Raw genomic sequence first — 22,118 nt, 5'->3', positions numbered from 1 at the left:
ATCGGCATCAGTGTGGAATAAGCATCAGATCCAGGCTTACAGCTCCACGTGTATCTGTGTTCATCTGGATTCTCCTCCCTGTTTCACTTTTAAACTTGTGTTACAGCTCCAGCTTCTGAGAAACGGTGAGAATCAGAATCAGCTTCTCCCAGAGTCTCAAAATAAAGCTTAACGTGGTTTAATGTAGTAAAAGAAGGAGACAGGAGCACTAAACTTCTCTTCATCATTACTGCTCATAAGTTCCTCCACTAATCACATTCCTCACTCGCTGTTTTACTACGATAAGTCACGGTAAGTTTTGTGCAAGCTTCTCGTGTGAATGCGCCGGTGCTGAAGGGAATACGGTATTCCAAGATCAAGCATCTCCACGATTAAGAAGCGTCAGGAAACAATAAATAAGTAAGCTAAAATGCAGCTTTTATTGATGTTTAACTGTTTGTAATTGTATTTCAGTGTGTTTATATTATATTTGTGTTATTTTCAGTGTATAGGTGTCAAAAACAACCTCATTATTTTACACGAGCCTAAAATATAAGCAGTTCCACGGGACCATGGACGCATTAACAGATTTCCCCCAACATCCTTATGGGGAAAAATACCTCGAAACTTAACGCCACTCCCAGAACCGACTGACGCCAAGTTTCAAGGTACCGCCGCACTTAGTTATATTATTACATTCGAAACAATAGAAAACAACAAGAACATGATTTGATTACATTTCACGTACTGTCCCAACTTTTCTGGAATTTGTTTGATGATGAGAGGTGCTGAGACATGCAGGTACAGGTATTAGGACGTCATTTTTATCCTCATTTAATTCATTAGTTTAACATTTTATTTGTTATGAAGATGAGACAACATCTGATGAGTAAAGTCAAACCCAAGTCGACCACCTCACCGAATTTTCTTGCATGACAGGACGTGGGGTGTGTTGCGCATGTATATGTCACATATGCCATGTGTGCGTTATATAGAGCTCACAGGAAACAAAGGTGTAGGCTGCACACTAGAAGGTGGAAGGTTTTCTCCTTTGCTTATTCCCACCGCCTCTATAGGGAAACTGAGCTGAGCCCGTCCTCGACCACGCCCTCTCCCCGCCATCCTCACCTCATGTTAGGGCGACATCAACAAGGTGTGGCTTCTGGAGACAGAACAATATTATGAAAAAGAAATATTATGCTTCCAACTTCGCAGCAACAGTTAAGGGAAGGTCCTTTCCTGTTCCTGTGCTCTATAAAGACATACCGTACAAATGCTGTCATCTTTTGACTAAATGGGCACAAATTCCAATACACAGACATACCCCCAAGTCTTGTGAAAAGAACTATCGGCAGCACATCTCGATAGATCTATACTATATTGCCAAAAGTATTCGCTCGTCTGCCTTCACACGCATATGAACTTGAGTGACTCCCATTCTTAATCCACAGGGTTTAATATGATGTCGGCCCACCCTTTGCAGCTATAACAGCTTCAGCTCTTCTGGGAAGGCTTTCCACAAGGTTTAGGAGTGTGTTTACGGGAATTTTTGACCGTTCTTCCAGAAGCGCATCTGTGAGGTCAGACACCGATGTCGGACGAGAAGGCCCGGCTCACGGTCTCCGCTCTAATTCATCCCAAAGGTGTTCTATCGGGTCGAGGTGAAGCATTAAGAAGCATTAAGAGTTCCTTTCACTGGAGCTAAGGGGCCGAGCCCGACTCCTGAAAATCAAGCCCGCGCCATAAACTCTACACTCGGCACAATGCAGTCAGACGGGTACCGTTCCCCTGGCAACCGCCAAACCCAGACTCGTCCATCGGATCGCCAGACGGAGAAGCGTGATCCGTCACTCCAGAGAACACGTCTGCACCGCTCTAGAGTCCAGTGTTGGTGTGCTTTACACCACTGCATCTGACGCTTTGCATTGCGCTTGGTGATGTAAGGCTCGGCTGCAGCTGCTCGACCATGGAAACCCGTTCCACGAAGCTCTACACTCTGTTCCTGAGCTCATCTGAAGGCCACATGAAGTTTGTAGGTCTGTAGTGATGGACTCTGCAGAAAGTTGGTGACCTCTGTGCACTATGTTCCTCAGCATCCGCTGCCCTGCCCTGTTATTTTACGTGGTAACACTTGGTGGCTGAGTCGCTGTCGTTACCAATCGCTTCCACTTTGTTATAACAGCACTGACGGTCGACTGTGGAATATTTAGTAGTGAGGAAATTTCACGACCGGACTTGTTGTACAGGTGGCATCACGGTACCACACTGGAATTCACTGAGCTCCTGAGAGCGACCCGTTCTTTCACTAATGTGTGTAGAAGCAGTCTGCATGCCGAGGTGCTCGGTTTTATACACCTGTAGCCATGGACGTGATTGGAACACCTGAATTCAATGATTTGGATGGGTGAGTGAATACTTCTGGTAATATAGTGTAGATCTTATTATAAACTATAGGCAGCACATCTCAATAGATCTATATCTTATTATAGAGCTAAATTATAGGCGCTTATTACTTAACGAGTCGAAACAGATGTGCGCATGCTCGGTCGCACATCTCGATGGGTACAATAAATCAACAGAACACACCGGTAACCGTTTTCAGGCTAGTTCACGCTGGCTCATATAATTAAACAGATTTATGACTAAAATGCCACTACATAGAACTATAATTAATTAAAATAAAATCGAAACTTACTTTTAAAAACATTTCCTGAATGAAGGCGGATCTTCCTGAGTAGTAAAAGAAAAAACAACAAAGCTATATCGTTAGCAACATCGGCTAACCGAGCTAAGCGCTGTGCTAATTTAAATGTACCGCATTTACATTTCACGAGACCTCATAATGCAAACAGTTTATCTTTACTTCATTACAGTTCTGTATTTAAAACCCGGCAACGATACAAAACAGGAAAGAAAAGAACCTAAACTTAAACCCTAAAGTCTGATGAGAAGTTACCCGCCAAAGCGGAATGTAAACAAATATCAGGAAGGACCGGCCGCTGACTGACAGGCTGGCAAGCCAATGAGGATTCGTCCCGCCCCTAAACACACAGCCAATCAGATTCAGCCATTTTAAAAAACGCTAAAAGCTTTAAGTCTGCAGTTCTTCGTTAAAGAAAATTAGTTTCTTTATTTTGTGTTTAAACTACATTTATTTCAGCAAAACATCGTTATTATTCATTAATACATGTGTAATAATACGACTAATAGTACACCGATCAGTCATAACATTAAAACCACTACTATTACTGTCCAACCACTATGGCTGTAGTCCATCTGTTTCACTGACATGGTGGTGGTGTGTTAGTGTGTGTTGTGCTGGTATGAGTAGATCAGACACAGCAGCGCTGCTGGAGTTTTTAAACACCATGTCCACTCACTGTCCACTCTATTAGACACTCCTACCTAGTCGGTCCACCTTGTAGATGTAAAGTCAGAGACGATCGCTCATCTATTGCTGCTGTTTGAGTCGCTCATCTTCTAGACCTTCATCAGTGGTCACGGGACGCTGCCCACGGGGCGCTGTCGGCTGGATGTTTTGTGTCTTATCCACTCATACCAGCACAACACACACTAACACACCACCACCATGTCAGTGTCACTGCAGTGCTGAGAATCATCCACCACCTAAATAATACCTGCTCTGTGGTGGTCCTGTGGGGGGTCCTGATTATTGAAGAACAGCATGAAGGGGGCTAACAAAGCATGTAGAGAAACAGATGGACTACAGTCAGTAATTGTAGAACTACAAAGTGCTTCTATATGGTAAGTGGAGCTGATAAAATGGACAGTGAGTGTAGAAACAAGGAGATGGTTTTAATGTTATGGCTGATTGGTGTATAATATGTAGAAGTAACAGCACTTGTATTATTACTATTCCTCTTATTCTCGTATTATTCTTATTCTCATTATTAGTAATATTATAGTTATTACTATTATTATTATAAGTAGAAGCAGTAGTAGTAGTATTGGGCTATCACTGAGATCCTAGGTTCGAATCTCCATTGTTGGTGCCATTGTTAGATGCACTTGTCAGTGCACTCTTAGTGCCAGTCACAAGCCCGGATAGAAACAGGAGGGCTGCGTAAGAAAGGCATTCAGCATTAAAGGCATTAAGGCATTAGAAAATGTGCAAAATTAGATACGAGAACCAGAATTATTATCAAAGCAACTGAAAGAAAAAACATGATTATATAAAATATAATAATAATAATAATAATAATTGCTTATTTATTGTTGTTTTTACATTGACAGCATTTAGCAGACGCTTTTATCCAAAGCGACCTACAGTATACAGTCTAAGCAATTCAGTGTTAAGGGCCCAACAGTGGCAACCTGGCAGTGGTGGAATTCAAACCAGCAACCCTATGCTTACTAGTCCAGTATCTCTCACACACACACACACACTCTCTTTTTCTCTCTTTCTCTCTCACATACACTCTCTTTTTCTCTATCGCTCTCTCACACACACACTTTCTTTTTCGCTTTCTTTCTCGCTCACACACACACTTTCTTTTTTGCTATTTTTATTCCTCTCTCTCTCACACACACACACTCTCTTCTTCTCTCTCTTTCTGTTTCTGACACACATTCTCTCTCTTACATGCACTCTCATTTTCTTTGCTCTCAGACACTCTCATCTTATCTCTTCCTCTCTCACACACTTCTCTCTATTTCTCTCTGTTTCTAAAACACACACACTCTCACACACACACACACACACACACTCTCTCTCTCTCTTGCTCTCTTCCTCGGCATGTGCGTGTCACCGTGGGAACGCTTCTGTCGGAATCCACAGAACCTGTTACCATAGAAACTGTGTTCTATAATAGCTACAGTCACCGAGTTGGTATTTATGCAGTCTGGGAATTGTATCACACCCCTACTTTCCGTAAGGGGCTCCTCAATATTTATTTAGGCCACCGACGATACAGCGTCGTTACAGATTACAGATTTACACCAGCGCTTTTCAGTAACATCTGCAGCCTGAACCTCTTTATCCTCCAGGATCTACGACACTTGAACCCATGAGCACGAACCTGAGAGGAAAAGTGACAGGACGTTTCACCCGGGAGTCACGATGACATTCAGAAAGGTCACGTGTCTCGGACACAAAGGTCAAGAAACACGGGAACCTGGGCTCAGAAAGGCTGGATGGTTTCTAATCGCAGTAACATAAACAGTGTTTAATCCTCACTCACGCCGTAATGATCCGCAAAATTATTTATCAGATTTATTTATCATTAATCAATGAAAAACATCAAGTGTTCCAATTCATTCAGTTAAACTAAAGGTGTGGGTTATAGAGGAGGATGGATGGATGGATAGATGGATGTACGGATGTACAGACGGACAGACAGACAGACAGACAGACAGACAGACAGACAGACAGACAGATAGATAGATGATAGATAGATAGATAGATAGATAATATTAAAAAATAATAATAAAAAAACAATGCAAATAGTAGCATTAATAAAAAATAATAGTAACAACAATGACATGCCAACATCAAGGCATAATAGTTTATTATTATTATTATTATTATATTTGTTTATTTATTTGTCTAATGTCTAATGCCATACCTCATGTTTATATTTTATATTCATATTATTAAGGCTTTGCACTTTTAGCTTAGTTTAATCTTTCTATTTCTATTTCTGGCTGTTATGTGTGAACACAGTTACGATTGCCACCTAATTTTGTTTCATCCATCCATTTATTCATCCATCCATCCATCTATTTATCTATCCATTTATTCATCCATCCATCCATTCACTTATCTATCCATCTATTCATCCATCCATCCATCTATTTATCTGTCTAACCATCCATCCATCCACCCATCCACGCACAAACAAGTGATTCTGAAACAAGTACAAACAAAACCCAATGATAATAGAACTCTCTAGAACTTGTTATTAATAACAAAAAATGTATAAAATCTATTACTAGTGATCACGAATTTATGCATTATTTTGAAACTAAAATTAGTTCATCCTGGTCAGGGTCATGGTGGGTCTGATCCATTGGGCGAAAGACAGGAAACAACCTGGACAGGTTGCCAGACCAAACAGACACACACACACACACACACACACACACACACAATTAGGGCAATTTATAGTATCTCCAGTTGTCCTGGTTGCACGTCTTTGTACTGTGGGAGGGAACAGGAGCACCCAGAGGAAACCCACACAGACACAGGGAGAACATGCAAACTCCACACAGAAAAGGACCCTGGATACCTGGCTTGGGAATCAAACCCAGGTGCTTCTTGCTCTGAGGCAACAGAGCTAGCATAATTGTAACATGATTTTTATACTCGTTAATGCATGTGTAGGGTTTATACTGGGATCTGCTCTGGTGTTCCAGCGTGTATTATGGGAATATACACTGATCAGCCGTAACATTAAAAGCACCTCCTTGTTTCTACACTCACTGTCCATTTTATCAGCTCCACTTACCATATAGAAGCACTTTGTAGTTCTACAATTACTGACTGTATAGTCCATCTATTTCTCTGCATGCCTTGTTACCCCCTTTCACCCTGTTCTTCAATGGTCAGGACCCCCACAGAGCAGGTATTATTTAGGTGGTGGATCATTCTCAGCACTGCAGTGACACTAACATGGTGGTCGTGTGTTAGTGTGTGTTGTGCTGGTATGAGTGGATCAGAGTCCACTCACTGTCCACTCTATTAGACACTTCTACCTAGTCGGTCCACCTTGTAGATGTAAAGTCAGAGACGATCGCTCATCTATTGCTGCTGTTTGAGTCGGTCATCTTCTAGACCTTCATCTGTGGTCACAGGACGCTGCCCACGGGGCGCTGTCGGCTGGATATATTTGGTTGGTGGACGAATCTCAGTCCAGCAGTGACAGTGAGGTGTTTAAAAACTCCATCAGCACCAGCACAACACACACTAACACACCACCACCATGTCAGTGTCACTGCAGTGCTGAGAATGATCCACCACCTAAGTCCTGCTCTGTGGTGGTCCTGTGGGGGTCCTGACCATTGAAGAACAGCATGAAAGGGGGTAACAAAGCATGTAGAGAAACAGATGGACTACAGTCAGTAATTGTAGAACTACAAAGTGCTTCTATATGGTAAGTGGAGCTGATAAAATGGACAGTGAGTAGAAACAAGGAGGTGGTTTTAATGTTTTCCAGCAAAACAGAGCCACCAGAAACCCTCACCTTATGACTTCAGAATTTAGACCAGGACTGTTTTCTTGGTGTAGACTACATATGCCACCTAAGCACTTGTTTTATGATTTTAGGGTTTACTCAAAGTCTCAAAGTTACGATGTATTCCTGTACCTTGAGCTCATATAAAGTACGTAACCATGTCTGGTGTACACCAAGAGAACAGTACTGGTTTAAATAATTGACTCATGTACAGCACAGGCTCTGTTTTGCTCTAGGAACACTTTGCCCTCTGGATAGGGTTTATGGACAGCTCACCCCTTTAGATGAGGAGGATTAGTCCAAATTGATGGCCTGGTGTTATTTTGACTGATCACTTGATGATCATAATGAGACATTTTTATCATGATTGGAGTGTCCTGTTCTCCAAAGAGCATTATTACTCTGAGATGATTACAGCCAATCAGCAGATCGTCTAAAATGATGGCGTTTCACCCCTTGAGCAGTTCCAAACACTTGTGCAATCCGTCATGAACTCCACAAACTCCATAAAAATTATTCACATTTTGGAGACCTACAGTGCTAGAGCTGGAGGCACACGCAGGGGCACATGTGCACCCCAGGAGGAAGAGCACGGGGTGAAGTCCATGCACGGTAGCATTAGATAGGCTGCATTCTTGTGATGATGAGATTGGAGAAGTGTGTCGCCCCCCCTCCTCCTCCTCCATCCCTCCGCACAGGCTGCGTCCGTTCGGTCGCCGCACAGTTCGGAAATCACACGGAGCTCCGCTGCCCACCGGCCGCCCCCGCATCCTCCCATCTAAACCCGACAGCGGGAGGAATGCTGGACGAGAGGGCATCGGTTTAACGCCCAGCGAGCGAGCGAGCGAGCGAGCCGGCGCACGGCTTCGGGATTCGACTGGATTTTGGGCGTAAATTGTCGGTGATGGAATTCATTTAGTGGAAGCGCAGCGCAGAGCAGCGCAGCCGCGGTAAGAAGCACCACATCTTGTACTGTTTCCTTCCGCAGAACTGCGCAAAAAAAAGTGCACCTGCGCTGCGGATGGCTGCCTCACATCCATCCTCGAATCTTTTCTGTTTTTACTTCTGCGTTTTAGGCTTGCATTTCGATTACAGGACGAGCTGAAAAGAAAATCAATTATGCGCGTTTTTTTTGCGTAATTCATCTCCGACTGGATTGCACGCTGAATTAATCCCAATTTTTATTGATTTGAGTCAGTATTTTATTCATATTTCGATTTTAAGACCTCCACACACTTGACTTGCAGCCAAATCTGTCAGCAGAGATGCACAAGAGCTGTGAAATCTTCAGCGTTTCTTAGATTTCACTCAGGTGGTTCATCCATCATGAGTTCATCCTCCATGCAGCTTCAGGTAGAAGCTCTGATCCATCCACAGAGAGTTATAGAAATAAAAATAGAATATAGAACATAGAAATACATATAGGTCTGTTTTTGATTGTTCTTTTCATTTTGGAGTGCATAAATCCTGGACTGATTCTTATAGGTGTTCTATATTTAGGATGCATGATTATTACTGCAAGGTTTTGGACTCTCATTTGGGTTTAAGAGCTTCATACTGTATAACAATATAATATAATGTGATGTGATTTATTTATTTAAGTGATGGAATGTGAGTTTAAATTAAGACCTGAATCTGTGTAACAGTGCAAATTCTGCAGAATGGCTATATAAAATGTATAATCCAGTACCAGATAGTGTGTGTTCATGCTGCTTTAATAGTTCGGAACACTTGCTTTTCATGCTCGCCTTGTTTTGCTGTTAATAGGCAAGGTGCTTACGTCACAAGAGGCGAGATGACGTAAGCAAGTGAGACGACACCAAATTTAACACGTCCTTACTATAAATAGCACCAGGGCTCAGGTTCTATTTCGCTCCTTGTCCAACTGTTGAATAAGATCAAGCCATTAAAGAGGTCGATTATAAAATATATATATATATATATATATATATATATATATATATATATATATTTATAACAAGATGTTCCTGAAGGTTCTCCTCATTCAGATCCACGGAGAGCGACACTCCAGAACTCAGAACCCTGCAAATAGAACCTTGTTCTGCAAGATACAGAACAAAACTGCACATAAATCTTCATTCTGCACAATATATTTGCAAATAAAATGCAAATGGAGCTCTTTATTATACAAAACATATGCAAAACAAATCCATCCATCAATCTTAATTATGCAAAATTATATAACAGAATTGCAGATGCGTCCCACTTTGTGCCACTGCTGCTAAGATCTGTGTGATCCAGGGTTCGAATCTCAGTTTCCCTTTTTTTGGGGGTGGGGGGGTTCTGGTAGCCAAACCGGGCCCAGCGACTGCTAGCCATAGATAGAAATAGGAGGGTTGCATCAGAAAGGGCATCAGGCGTAAAAACTGTACCAGTACCTGATCCGCTGTGGCGACCCCTAAATACGGGAGCAGCCGGAGGAAGAAAAATCCCAACACAGCACTCCTTCACTCCCAGTGTTCCCAGCAGTCTTTGGACCCACGGTGGCACTGGCTAGAATAAAGGGGTTTATTTTCTGAGGTAAACAATCACAACAACAAAAACGATGGGTGTGTCGACTCTATAGGTCTGTAGGTCACTGTGCTTTGCGTGTCTAAAACAAATGTTATATCTTGATTATTAATATTTTGTACTTTTAATTTACATTTTCTGACTATTTGTATCTAAAATGACTACGATAAAAGAGTTGTTATTACTTATAAAAGAATGTAGGTACTATATAATGTTGTAGGTTTTTTAAAGCACCATGTAAAATGGTGAGAATCAGGAGTCGTCTCCCTCTGCTCGACCTATTCCGGCTGGCAGTCGAGTACGGAGGCTCAGTAGGATTTGATCAGTCAGTTTATCTCAATTGACAATCACTTGTGCCTTGTGTCCTTCTGAGATGCTTAGTTTGACCAACAGATGGGGCACCGAGGCTCAATAACATTTGATCTGTCAGTTTATCTTAATTGACAAACACTTGTGCCTTGTGTCCTTCTGCGCTGCTTAGCTTGACCAGCAGATGGGGCACTGAGGCTCAGTTGCATGTGATCACCTGCGCCTTATGTGCATCAACACGCTCCAGGTGGAAGTTTCGTTATATATCACGGCTCCTCTCTTTTATTCTCGCCAGCTCCATAGTTGATGCTGTGATGCCAGAACACTCAATCAGGTCCGGTTTTCCTCGGACGTGGGATGTCAGCTATTTTAGAGGGTTTCTGGGACCTACCCCAGCTTGTGCCATTTTAGGTTTTGCGAGGGAGACACAGTGGTAGATGTGCTTGCCCCTGTGCTGGTGTGACGTCCCTTTTCCGAAGCAGAACCACCCGTGAAACCACTTCATGTGCCTGAGGCGCCTGTGGTAGGGCAGGGGTTCTGTTCATTCACAGGCGAGCCGACTGGTTCTGACAGTTCCCTGTCAAACTAGCCTGCTATATAATAACATCCAGTTCTTAGTTCTGCACTGTCCCTGTTCTGTCCACTGTCTCTATTGCGGCTTGCGGACGTTTTTCATGTGTTTATTTGATACTTTGCTTTTATTAATTAGGCTGCTTATTACTCGCTGCTTCATTTGATTACCATGTTCAGTTAAATCGGATTTCAGCTCAGTTCGCCTTTGCTTTTTCCTTGCACGTGATCTTGTGGACGTCGTAACTGGTGCCCACCTCGATCCCGACCAGGACGAAGTGGCTTATAATGAATAAACCACACACGAATGATCAAACCCCACTCGCAGCCAGCAGAAACCGGCGGCGTTCGTCCAGCCTTTCAGCGAGCGAAGTGCGACATGCTTATCCTTTGAAAGCAAACTTAAATAACCCTTGTAACCATGGCGACAGATAACATCACTTACAAGGAGCTGTTTTTGCTGAAGCATTTAACACGGATGGGTTGCGTGGTGGTGCAGCTCTGTCGTACCAGGGATGTGAGTTCTGTCCCCCCCCCTTCCCGGTTCTCTGGTTCCTTATACCACACCCCCATCCCAAAAAAACTAAAAAACAAGCTAAAGGTGGATTGGATGCACCGAATGTGTGGGGAAGTGACTGCGTGTGTGTGTAAGTGTGTGATGATCTGCTCTGTCCAGTGTGTATCTCTTTAAGGGTGCTCGGTGGGTAGCACTGTTGCTTCATATCAAAAAGGTCATGGGTTTAATTCCCGGGTGGAACGGTCCGGGTCCTTTCTGTGTGGAGTTTGCATGTTCTCCCCTTGTCTGTGTGGGTTTCCTTCCACAGTTTGGGGCTCCTAAATTGCCCTAGGTGTGTATGTGTGTGTGTGTTTGTGTGTGTGTGTGTGTCCTGTGATGTACTGGCGATCTACCTGGGGTGTTTCCTGCCTTCCGCCCTGTGAATGGGACCCACCGCGACCCTGACCAGGATAAAGTGGTGGTAAAACAGACAATGAATGATTGATTGAATGAATGAATATTTAAATAGATAAGTACTAATAGAAGGCGCTCAGGTTTGTGCTCAGGTTTGCTCTAACCCACCACTCCCGAGATCTGGGTTTGAATCTCAGCAGTTCTATTGGCCAGTATCCACACAGACACACAGACACAGTGTCCACACAGACACACAGACACAGTGTCCACACAGACACACAGACACAGTGTCCACACAGACACACAGACACAGTGTCCACACAGTGTCCACAGACAGTGTCCACACAGACACAATCTGCTTTGTGATGAATCTATGCTCTGTCCAGGGTGTTCCTGTCTTGCGCCAAGTGTTTCACGGTTGATAAAGTTCTAATGCAATAGAAAATAAAACATAGAGCGTGTCAGTAATGTTGTCTAAAGTTCAGTCAGTTAGTCGTGGGTTTCCTCCAGGTGCTCCGGTTTCCTCCCAGTCCAAAGACCTAGATTCAGGCCAGTTGGACCTATAAAAAATTGCCCTAAGTGTGTGTGTGTCCTGTCCGATGTGTTTCCAGCCTTTCTCCCAGTGAATCAGACCCACCATGACCCTGGTAAAACAGACAATGAATGATTGAATGCGCTGGTGCATTCTGTCAAGACCTGCTTTGAGAACAGAGGTGACAGGTGTTTATTGGATTTATGGAAGGGTCACTAGGAGGGCAGCAAGGTTTCACATCGGGATTGATGGAGAGCGGGGTGATCAGCATTGATGGAGAGCGGGATGATCAGGATTGATGGAGAGCGGGATGATCTCTCTATAAAGCCTTTATATACTTAACCCCACTGCTGCAGCACCGGCGCTTCCTCTCAAACCCGCATTATGACTGATGAAAGGCTTCATCCAGCAGGACTGAATCAAAGGGCCAGGAGGCGGCGGGTCAGATCGGCGGCGTCCACACCAGTCACGTTAAGCCTCCCGTCGCTCCGGGCTCGGTGTATAATAGAGCATCAGACGTGGCTGCAGCAGTGGGAGAAGTGGACGCTGCTCTCTGATGCATATGTATGAAGCTCTGAGGAAGATCTAATGAGTCCAGAAGGCCGGCAAGAGATCCTCAGAGCTCTGGTCAGTTCTGAATACAGCAACACGTACCGTCAACCCCCCTTTCTCCAAAAATCCAGGCCTTGTTTGCTGCAAGCGGTCAAATAAACTCGCAGACGAGCTCGAGAAAGAATAAAGGAGAGAAGGTGATTTGGGGTTACCAGGGTAAAGTTAGATCTTTTTTTAAATATTTATAATGATTTTTTTTTTTATAATTAAATTCCAGCAAATCAAGAAAAGAAAATCAATACGACTCAGTACTGAAGCTGCTTAACCACGTTTCATGTTACAACCCAAAACAATCGCACCCAGTTCTGATTCCCATTCTGATTCTGATTTCACTTCCAATTCTGATTCAAATTCTGATTCAAATTCTGATTCCACTTCCCATTCTGATTCTGATTCTGATTCCAATCTTGATTTTGATTCTGGTTCTGATTCCAATTCTGATTTAAATTCTGATTCTGATTCAAACTTTGATTCTGATTTCAATTCTGATTTAGATTTAGATTTAGATTCAATTCTAATTCTGATTCTGATTCCAATTTTGATTCCGATTTTGATTCTGATTCAAATTCCGATTCTGATTCCAATACTGATTCCTATTCTGATTTCAATTCTGATTACAATTCTAATTCTGATTCTGATTCCAATTCTGATTCTAATTACAATTCCGATGCTGAATCAAATTCTGATTCTAATTCTAATTTCAATTCTGTTCCCATTGTGATTCCAATTATAATTTTAATTTCGATTCCAATTCTAATTCCAATTCTGATTCCAATACTGATTCCTATTCTGATTTTGATTCCAATTCTGATTTTAATTACAATTCCGATTCTGAATCAAATTCCGATTCTAATTCAAATTCCAATTATGTTCCCATTCTGATTCCCATTCTAATTCCGATTCTGATTTCGATTCTGATTTCAATTCAAATTCTGATTCCAATTCTAATTCAAACTTTGATTCTGAATCCAATTCAAATTCTGATTCTGATGTAAGTCAGATTGTGGCTTTATTGTCTTTATTTGATTCATGTAATGAAACTGCAGAGGCTAAAACCTAGTTGCGTACAAACAAACATTTAAAATAAACAGATAAAATTAAACATAACATAAAAACAAACATGAGGAGCGATTCTACACAATTCCACACTAGCTCAGATGTAATAGTGCACATTTGAGTTGCTCGTAGTTAATAAAAGATTCCACGAGCGGTTTTGATGTTTGGATGTTAGTTGTTTAAGGTCCTTATAGACCAGTGGAGGAAACTGTTCTTAAATCTGCAGGTACGAGCGACGTAGCAAAGGTCAGATATCTAACACAAATTATTTAAGGTAACTACTAATTTTAATAGTATATAAAATAAATGAATGTGCTTTAACCAGACTATAAATCAGCATCACTAAACCCTGTTGTGTTTAGCTTAGCTTTATTAGAACTACTGTACGTTAGTTAGACAGAACTGGTTCATTCTAATAAATCAAATGCTTTATAATAGTGAAGCACCTTCCACTCCAAAGCGATGGAATTGGGTCCAGCGCCCCGTTAGCTTTATTTAGAGCCGCTGTTGTCTTTTATTTACTCTGAGAGCGAGGCGCTTTCTCTCTCCTCCAGTAAATGTGCTTAGATTGAGAGTCAGAGCAATCAGAAAGCCGTGTTCTCAGCAGTAATAACTCCATCCAGCAGATCCGCTGATCCTCTGCACTGCTAACACACACACACACACACACACACACACACACACACACACAGTGTAAGTGCCCATCGTACAGCTAGACCGTGTGTGTGAGTCAGTTTAAGTGGAGTAAATCAAACTGTAGCCAGAAGCCGCTGTACTGTCACCGTTCAGCTCCCCGACCCCCGGTCCCTGTCTGACCCATGTGTGTGTATGTGTGTGTGTGTGTGTGTGTGTGTGTGTGTGTGTGGTAAGCAGTAAGCTGTTTGACATCAGTCAGAAGCAGACAGAGGCGTTTTTTTCTGCAGCAGTTGGAGCGCTGATCTCCAGCAGAGAGATTTCTTATTACGTCTAATTAAAACGCTCAGAATTTGAGGGATGAAAACGATGATCTGATCACAGAGAAGCCTTTTACAATCTGTCTGCTATCCTAACAACACATTATTATTATTATTATTATTATTATTATTATTATCATTTTTATTATTATTATTATTATTATTATTATTATTATTATTATTATTATTATCATTATCATTATTATTATTATTATAATCATTATTATTATTATTATTATAATCATAATAATAATAATTATTATTATTATTTTTTATTATTATTATTATTATTATTATTATTATTATTATTATTTAATCATCATGAATATTATTATTATTACCACTGTTATTGTTTTTATAATTATTACATTACATTATTATTATTATTTTATCATCATTATTACTATTATTAACATTATTATTATCATTATTATTATTATTATTATTATCATTTTTAACATTATTATTATTATTATTATTGTCATTATTATTATTATTATTTATTTATTTTTAATTATCTATTTTTTCCCCCAATTTTTATCCCCCAATTTTTATCCCCTAATCTAGTCGTGTCCAATTACCCTGATTGTGTCCTCTATACTGATTCGACCCTTCGCCGCCGACTGAGGACGCCTCTCAACTGACTTGTGCCCCCTCCGGTACGCAATCAGTACAGCCTGCATTTTTCACCTGCACGAGCCGAGTTCATACACCGAGAGACACTGCGCACCATCATCATTATCATTATTACTATTATTATTATTATTATTGTTATTATTATTGTGGTCACGTCATTGGCTACTCCACATGAAGAGTCATGCTCCTCTGCCCAGCCTAGTTTAGCTCGCACTTGGGGGCAAAGAGGCGCAGAAGCATGTTAACTTCTCATAGTTGACACTCACCTGTGCCTTCTACCCCTCTTTTGGCTCTTTTGACAGGTGGGGTAGGAAGGATTAATTGCATGTGTTCTTTAGCCACAGTATCGTTCTACCTTGATTAAAGATCTGCGAACGGGTTCTATTTCCTTTCTTTTAGGTTTGTGGGGATCGTGTCTCAGTGTTTGACTCCAAATCTGTAAATCTGACTCAATTCCCAGAAAGATACGTTTTTCATGAGCACTGCAGTGGACAGGCGTCAGATCATTTATACGTTCGTCCGCTTCCTCTCTCTACACCAGGATTAGAAGTGTACATTCGCACCAACACGCGGTGACAAGTCACGACGAAATGACACACAGGGTTTCCAATTTTCGACTTTCTCCTCTCGCTCTCCTGTCCTCGGGTGATGTCCCTGTGACAGGAAGCTGTACGTTCTCCACACGTCCTCTATAAATGTACCAGGAACCGCGTTTGGCTGCACTGAACTAGAAATCAGCTTCTAATTCACACTGGAACACAGTGTGCCTGTTTACCGTAACCCCCCCCACACACACACACTGCCGCGCTGTTGTAGTAACGTCGTCCTAATTAGCACATCAAGCCCGTCCGTGTGCATCGAGCACCTCTTCCTGCTTTCTCTCAGGCAGGAGTAGATTCACGCCGGACTCTCGGAGCTCGGCGCTGTTTTGCGAGCGGCGCATTTATCTCTTTGATCATTGCGACCGGCGCTCGGACTCGCCCCGCGGCCACAGACAGCTGTCGGTGCATTGTCTTCTAATGCCGCGCATTAATGCGGAGCACAAACCTGAATCACAACGAGTCCGTCTCCCAGTAGATCCTGCAGGCTGGACGTGACTGCTCTTTTCTCTTATTATATACAGCGGTACCTTAAAACTCGACGTCTTGGTTCTCGGGAGTGGCGTCGAGTTTAAAAGACGTTGAGTTTTAAGGTATTTTTTCACATAAGGATGTTTGGGAAACCTGTTAATGCATCCATGGACCCGTGGAGCTGCAGATATTTTAGTCTGATGTAAAATGATGAGGTTGTTTTTGACACTTATACACTGAAAATAACACAAATATAATTTAAACACACTGAAATATAATTATAAACAGTTAAAAATCAATAAAAATACAATAAAAGCTGCACTTCTTTATTATTTCCTTATGCTTCCTAATCATAGAGATGCTTGATCTTCGGTTCAGTACCGGCGCATTCACATGAGAAGCGGCACAATAGCTTTTCCTCCAAATCTATTCTTATCCAGTTACCCAATCTGTATTTCCGCCTCTACTGCTAATACACGCCCCTTCAGACCGCTTCTTTTCACCTGTACGTACAAGGGTTATATGGAGATCCGTATAGCGCACAGAGAGCCGAGCACCGATCTCCGTTATCCCCCGTCTTAATGTGCAGGTGCATTTATGACATTATCAATAAATGCATATAGGCACCCGGTCTGCCTGCTAGGGGGCGCCCAGTTGACCGCTAGCAGAGCTGAGATTCGGGTATATCTTGCTGCCCCACCTGGGAAGTAGGGTATTCTGGGCACTAGGATATTCGGTTGGATTAGTGTTAAAAAATTAACTCCCGTGCTCATCTGTACTCATCAATATCACACACTCAGAGTGCAAAGTTCATATCCCAAAAATAAGCCCATGAGACCTTGGCCTCTTTCCATGGCACCAGGAACTTGGAGACCAAAGACCTTAAAAGCCACAGGGTGAAAGGGGCACAGCGTACCGACCCTAATCCATTTCTTATTCTCTCTACAGGTCGTCAACAATCCAGCTGAATATGTGCAGGCGGTCTTGAGAAGCCGGACCACAGTACCAGCGGGGGGCACCATGGGTGACGGAGGAGCTCTGCGGACGGAAGGGAACGCCCTGCTGAAGGCCGTCTTCCAGGGCAAGCTTCGCCTGGCTCGCCTGCTGCTGGAGGGCGGCGCGTACATCAACGAGGGCAACGAGCGTGGCGAGACGCCCATCATCGCCGCCTGCCTGGCCGAATGCGAAGACGCGCCGACCCGTCTCAAGATGGTACGCTACCTTCTGGAGAAGGGCGCCGACCCGAACATCCCTGACAAATCGGGTCGGACCGCGCTGATGCACGCGTGCGCCGAGCGCGCCGGCAAAGACGTGGTGGCGCTCCTGCTGGAGAACGGAGCCGATCCGAGTCTTAAGGACTACTCCGGGTCCTCGGCTTTGATGCACGCCATCAACCGAGGTGACCGAGAAACCTTGCAGGTCCTCCTAGACGCCTGTAAAGCCAAAGGCAAAGAGGTCATCATTATAACAACCGACACCTCACCCTCGGGCACCAAGAAGACCAAGCAGTACCTGAACTCTCCGCCCTCGCCCGGCGTGGTGGACAAAATCTCGCCCGCCTGCATGTCTCCATCGGAGGTCGAAATCCGAACCTCCAACTCGCCCGCCGGAGAGGAGGAAGAAGGCATTTTTAGCTTCGCTCTGACCTCCGCCCTTCCTCTGCCCTCCAACAGGCCGCCCGGCGAGAAGAGGCCACCTCCGCGCAAGCTCCTGAAACGATTAAACTCGGAACCCTGGGGTCTGGTGGCACCCAGCGTCCTGGCTGAGAGAGGACAGCTGGCAGAGACGAGCCTAGCGGAAGAGGAGAAGGTGGTGTCCGAGATGAACGGACTGTCCATCTCCGGTCCGGGCAGACCACTGCTCTCACGCAGGCACAGCATCGAAACACACGACCCCTGCTCGCCCAAGGTGATCGACCGCTCCTGCTCGGAGGACTGCGCGGCGCTCTGCGGCTCCTCCTGGGCCGACAAGGTGCAGCAGCATCAGTCGCTGTATCGCAGGAACACGGCTCCCGAATCGCAGGAGAACGCGAATCAGTCCCGCGCTCTGCCGCACCCTAAACTCACCCGTATGGAGCACTACGAGTCGGACACGCACCTGTGCCCCGAGTCCATCCCCGGGTCTCCGGATTCAGGCCGCGTCTCGGTGGAGCGACGCAAGTACAACGCCTCCCCTCTGTCCCTGCTCACGAGCTCCTCTCGGGAGTCCCTGGAGAGCATCCCAAACTCGGTGTCCCCCATCACCATGAGAAGGAGACCCCCAGGCTTGCTGGAGCGCAGGGGCTCGGGGACGCTCCTGTTGGACCACATCTCGCACACCCGGCCCGGGTTCCTCCCCCCGCTCAACGTCAACCCGCAACGGCCCATCCCAGACATCCGGACCAACGGCAAGCCCTCCTCGCCAGTGCACTCCGGCAACAAGATCCTCCTGCCTGTAGCACCCACGTCACCAAAGCGCATTTTGGACTTCAAGATGAAGAAGAAGCTTATAAGGAGGCACTCCATGCAGACGGAGCAGATGAAGCAGCTCTCCGCCTTTCAGGAGCTTCTGGCCGAGAAGGTCATGGAGGTCAACGGAGACTAAGAGTAACGATAGTGAGAGGAATATAACACGTAAACAATCAGTCGTAAATTAACCGCAAATTCTGCCACATCAATATACCAGATATTCGTTGGGCGGTTGGCAAATAGTCCTTAAAACAAACGTTTTGATCCAGATTAGGGTCGCAGCTCCACCTTAAAACACCGGGGCAAGACAAACGCTCCCTTAAAAGCCGCTCACTTATTCACTCACACCGGGGTCACAATTCATTCATTCATTGTCTGTTTTGGGTGCATCACAGGGCACACACACTGTGGGAGGAAACCGGATCTCCCGGAGGAAACCCACACAAACAAGAGAGAACAAGAAGGTCCCGGACCGCTCTACATGGGAATTGAACCCAGGACCTTCATATTGTGAGGCGACAGGGCACTATTTAAAACTCCAATAAAGGTTCTGCATATTTTTGGGGGTTTAAGGAGATCAGAGTACCTGGAAAGACCACCATGTGGCACCCACTCCACCATCGGTGGCACTGTGGTGCCGTAGCTGCATCGTCGGCATGATCTGCATTTCATTCATATCGTTCAGGTCCAGTTCAGGTTCATGGGTTCATGGGTACACCATGGATATGGTGCCAACTAATCCAGGGCAATACACTGATGCACATTTACCAAATGTTGCTGTGGTGTTGACCACACACGCCCACTTTATGTGCCAGCTTTGCCACTGTTGTGGTCTGAAATTAAAATTATTGGTTTCCAGTGGGTCCCACCACAGGTCTTTGGTTTGGTGTACGCCAAATTCTAATCAATGGCGATAAAATGCACATACAGCAGCTCTGAACCTGCGGTTTGTGGCGTCTTCAAAACTGCTCTGCATATCGCTGCCCAGGTCGTGAAACCATGTAGACGTGATTTACATACGAGAAAACACACACACAGACACACACACACACACACGACCATAATAACCATTCAGGCTTTTTTGAACCTTGGTGTTTTTCAGAGAACCGACCCACGTTTCCACCAATCACTCACTGACTGTCTTAACCGCTTATCCAATCAGGGTCGCGGGGGTGCTGGAGTCTATCCCAGATTTTCAATGGGCGCAAGGCACACAGTAACACCCTGGACGGGGCGCCAGACACATACTGTATAAACACATGCACATACACACACCCATTCACCTTTAGGGCAATTCAGTGTCTCCAATTAATTTGACTGCACTGCATGTTTTTTGACTGTGGGAGGAAGCCGGAGCTCCCGAAGGAAACCCACGCAGACACGGGGAGAACATGCAAACGGCGCAGAAAGGACCCGGGCCGCCCCGCCTGGGGATGGAACCCAGGACCTTCGTGCTGTGAGGCGACAGCGCTACCCACCGAGCCACCGTGCCGCCCATGGATCAACCTCTTTATTCTGGTCAGGGTAGCGAGGCAGGACAGGCAGCTCCACCACACTTCCCCCAGACACAGCCAGTCATCATGTCTGTGTGGACACCCGTCCGGCCGATATCACCTCTGAGAATAGAACCCATAACGAATCTCCAAACGATCCCTCGTCCTTTACAGTATGTTTACAGTAAATCAGATTAGTACGTCTCTCAAGGAGCATTTAAACATTAAAACCACTAAAAACTGTATTATTACCTCACGTCCAATCTGTTTTCACTTTAATAAGATCGACTTGTGACTATTTTGCTCAGCCGTAGCGTTAGGAATCAAAACAAAACAAAGAAACAGCGCTGAAGTGTGACAGAAACCTTTGACCTTACTTTATAGAGGTGTGGAACGGACACTCTGTGTGTGCTTTTATATAAAGAGAAGAAATAAAGTGCAATTCTTAATTCAGAATCCCAAAGAAATCCCATGAAACCCGTTCTCGCTCACATTTTACGACGGCGTATCAGGGCCACTGTAAAAAAATATTTGTAAGTTTTGATTATGAGTCGATGGTGGGGGTTAAACCGGCAACCTCATGATTACTAGTCCAGTACCTTACATGACTACTAGTCCAGTACCTCAACCGCTGAGCTACCACTGTCCCTTTTGTTTATGCATTTTCTCCCTTTTTCTCCCTTTTAACGTGTACAGAGAGACACACCCTGATCAGCACACTCTCTCCCCGTCTCTGTGCAGGCGCCATCAATCAGCCAGCAGAGGTCGTAATTGCATTACTCATGAGAGAGACCCATCCGGCTTAATCCCACCCCTATATGAACAACTGGCCAATCGTCGTTCATGTAGTTGCTCAGCCCAGTCAGCAGGTAGAGCCGAGACTCGATACGATGTACTCGAGATCCCGGCTCTGGTGTTCCAGCATGTGTTTTTACCACTGCGCCACGAAATCGAAACTTAAAGTTCTATATTTTTTACAGTGGCCCTAATACGCCGTCGTACACGTTTACCAAAACGCAGGAATGCACAGAGAATCTCGACGCGAAAGAAAGGCGTGAATCTGGAACCATGTGCGCCCAGAGAAGCGCACATGTAGATATTGTACAGTTTTCCCACACGCTAAAACCATTCGTCTCTTTATTATTTATTATTTATTTATTTATTTATTTATTTATTTATTTGGGTATTTTGTGTGCAATATTCTGTGCCGCGGGATCTCCGGTTTAATCTCATCGTGGTGAACTTGGCTGATTAAAAACGTGGGACTCGAAGTTCACGGACCGAACGGACCTGCAGAGGACTGCTGGAATTCACTCTGGTTATAAAATGGAATTATTTTTAATGTGGTGTTTGTCGGTGTAGAGAGAGAAATATAAATAAATCTATATACAGATACACACGAGTACGTTTAACGAAGCTACAACGTGGTTACCAGTCTCGCTTTCGTTCGTCGGAGCTCAAAATATTTCAGTGCTTTTAGTTGGCGGTGTTGATTATTTGTGTGAGTTTTACTTTACTGTACTGTAATATAAAAACAAAAGAAAACAACACTAAAAATGAAGAGTAATTATTTTTTTAATACCTCTGTGACGGGAACATTTTCATCAACTGTTTATCCTCCGAATCATGAGTGATTATTGTTTTTGTATTTGTTCAGGTGGAAATAATCTCTACTTTCACTGTTAGATTTGCACAGGGACGTTTTACACATATTTCAACATGTAAAGTGACTAAATATATAAAGTTCTACACGTGTTTAAAGCTGCAGTATGTAACTTCTTTATATGAATAGTCTGTATGTAGTATTTCTTTATCCGGACATGTTT

General features: G+C 44.0%; 2 protein-coding genes across 4 annotated transcripts in view; one reads left to right on the top strand and one right to left on the bottom strand.

Moving 5' to 3' along the window:
- The window catches only part of polr3glb (RNA polymerase III subunit GL b), a 14,623-nt gene extending 11,693 nt beyond the window's left edge, over nucleotides 1-2,930 (bottom strand). The window contains exons 1-3 of one of the 2 annotated variants that reach the window (XM_062992412.1): nucleotides 2,913-2,930; nucleotides 2,675-2,709; nucleotides 982-1,141 (exon numbers count right to left, since the gene is read on the bottom strand). In XM_062992412.1, the coding sequence (XP_062848482.1) occupies nucleotides 982-1,101 (120 nt within the window). In that variant the 5' untranslated portion in view covers nucleotides 1,102-1,141; nucleotides 2,675-2,709; nucleotides 2,913-2,930. The other variant, XM_062992411.1, reaches the window with a different exon arrangement.
- LOC134310764 (ankyrin repeat domain-containing protein 34A) lies at nucleotides 2,298-22,118 on the top strand. Of its 2 annotated transcripts, XM_062992410.1 has the most exons (3): nucleotides 2,298-2,383; nucleotides 15,214-15,305; nucleotides 17,301-22,118. In XM_062992410.1, exon 3 carries the CDS (start codon nucleotides 17,373-17,375, stop codon nucleotides 18,933-18,935), a length of 1,563 nt encoding a protein of 520 aa, XP_062848480.1. In that variant the 5' UTR covers nucleotides 2,298-2,383; nucleotides 15,214-15,305; nucleotides 17,301-17,372; the 3' UTR covers nucleotides 18,936-22,118. The 2 variants fall into 2 exon arrangements, with proteins under 2 accessions (XP_062848480.1, XP_062848479.1); XM_062992409.1 differs by lacking the exons at nucleotides 2,298-2,383; nucleotides 15,214-15,305 and adding an exon at nucleotides 7,856-8,122.

This window comes from Trichomycterus rosablanca, chromosome 3 (assembly GCF_030014385.1).
Source record: "Trichomycterus rosablanca isolate fTriRos1 chromosome 3, fTriRos1.hap1, whole genome shotgun sequence".
NCBI lineage: Eukaryota > Metazoa > Chordata > Actinopteri > Siluriformes > Trichomycteridae > Trichomycterus > Trichomycterus rosablanca.
The sequence above is the reverse complement of the archived record's forward strand: the minus strand, read 5'-3'. Positions and strand labels throughout refer to the sequence as shown.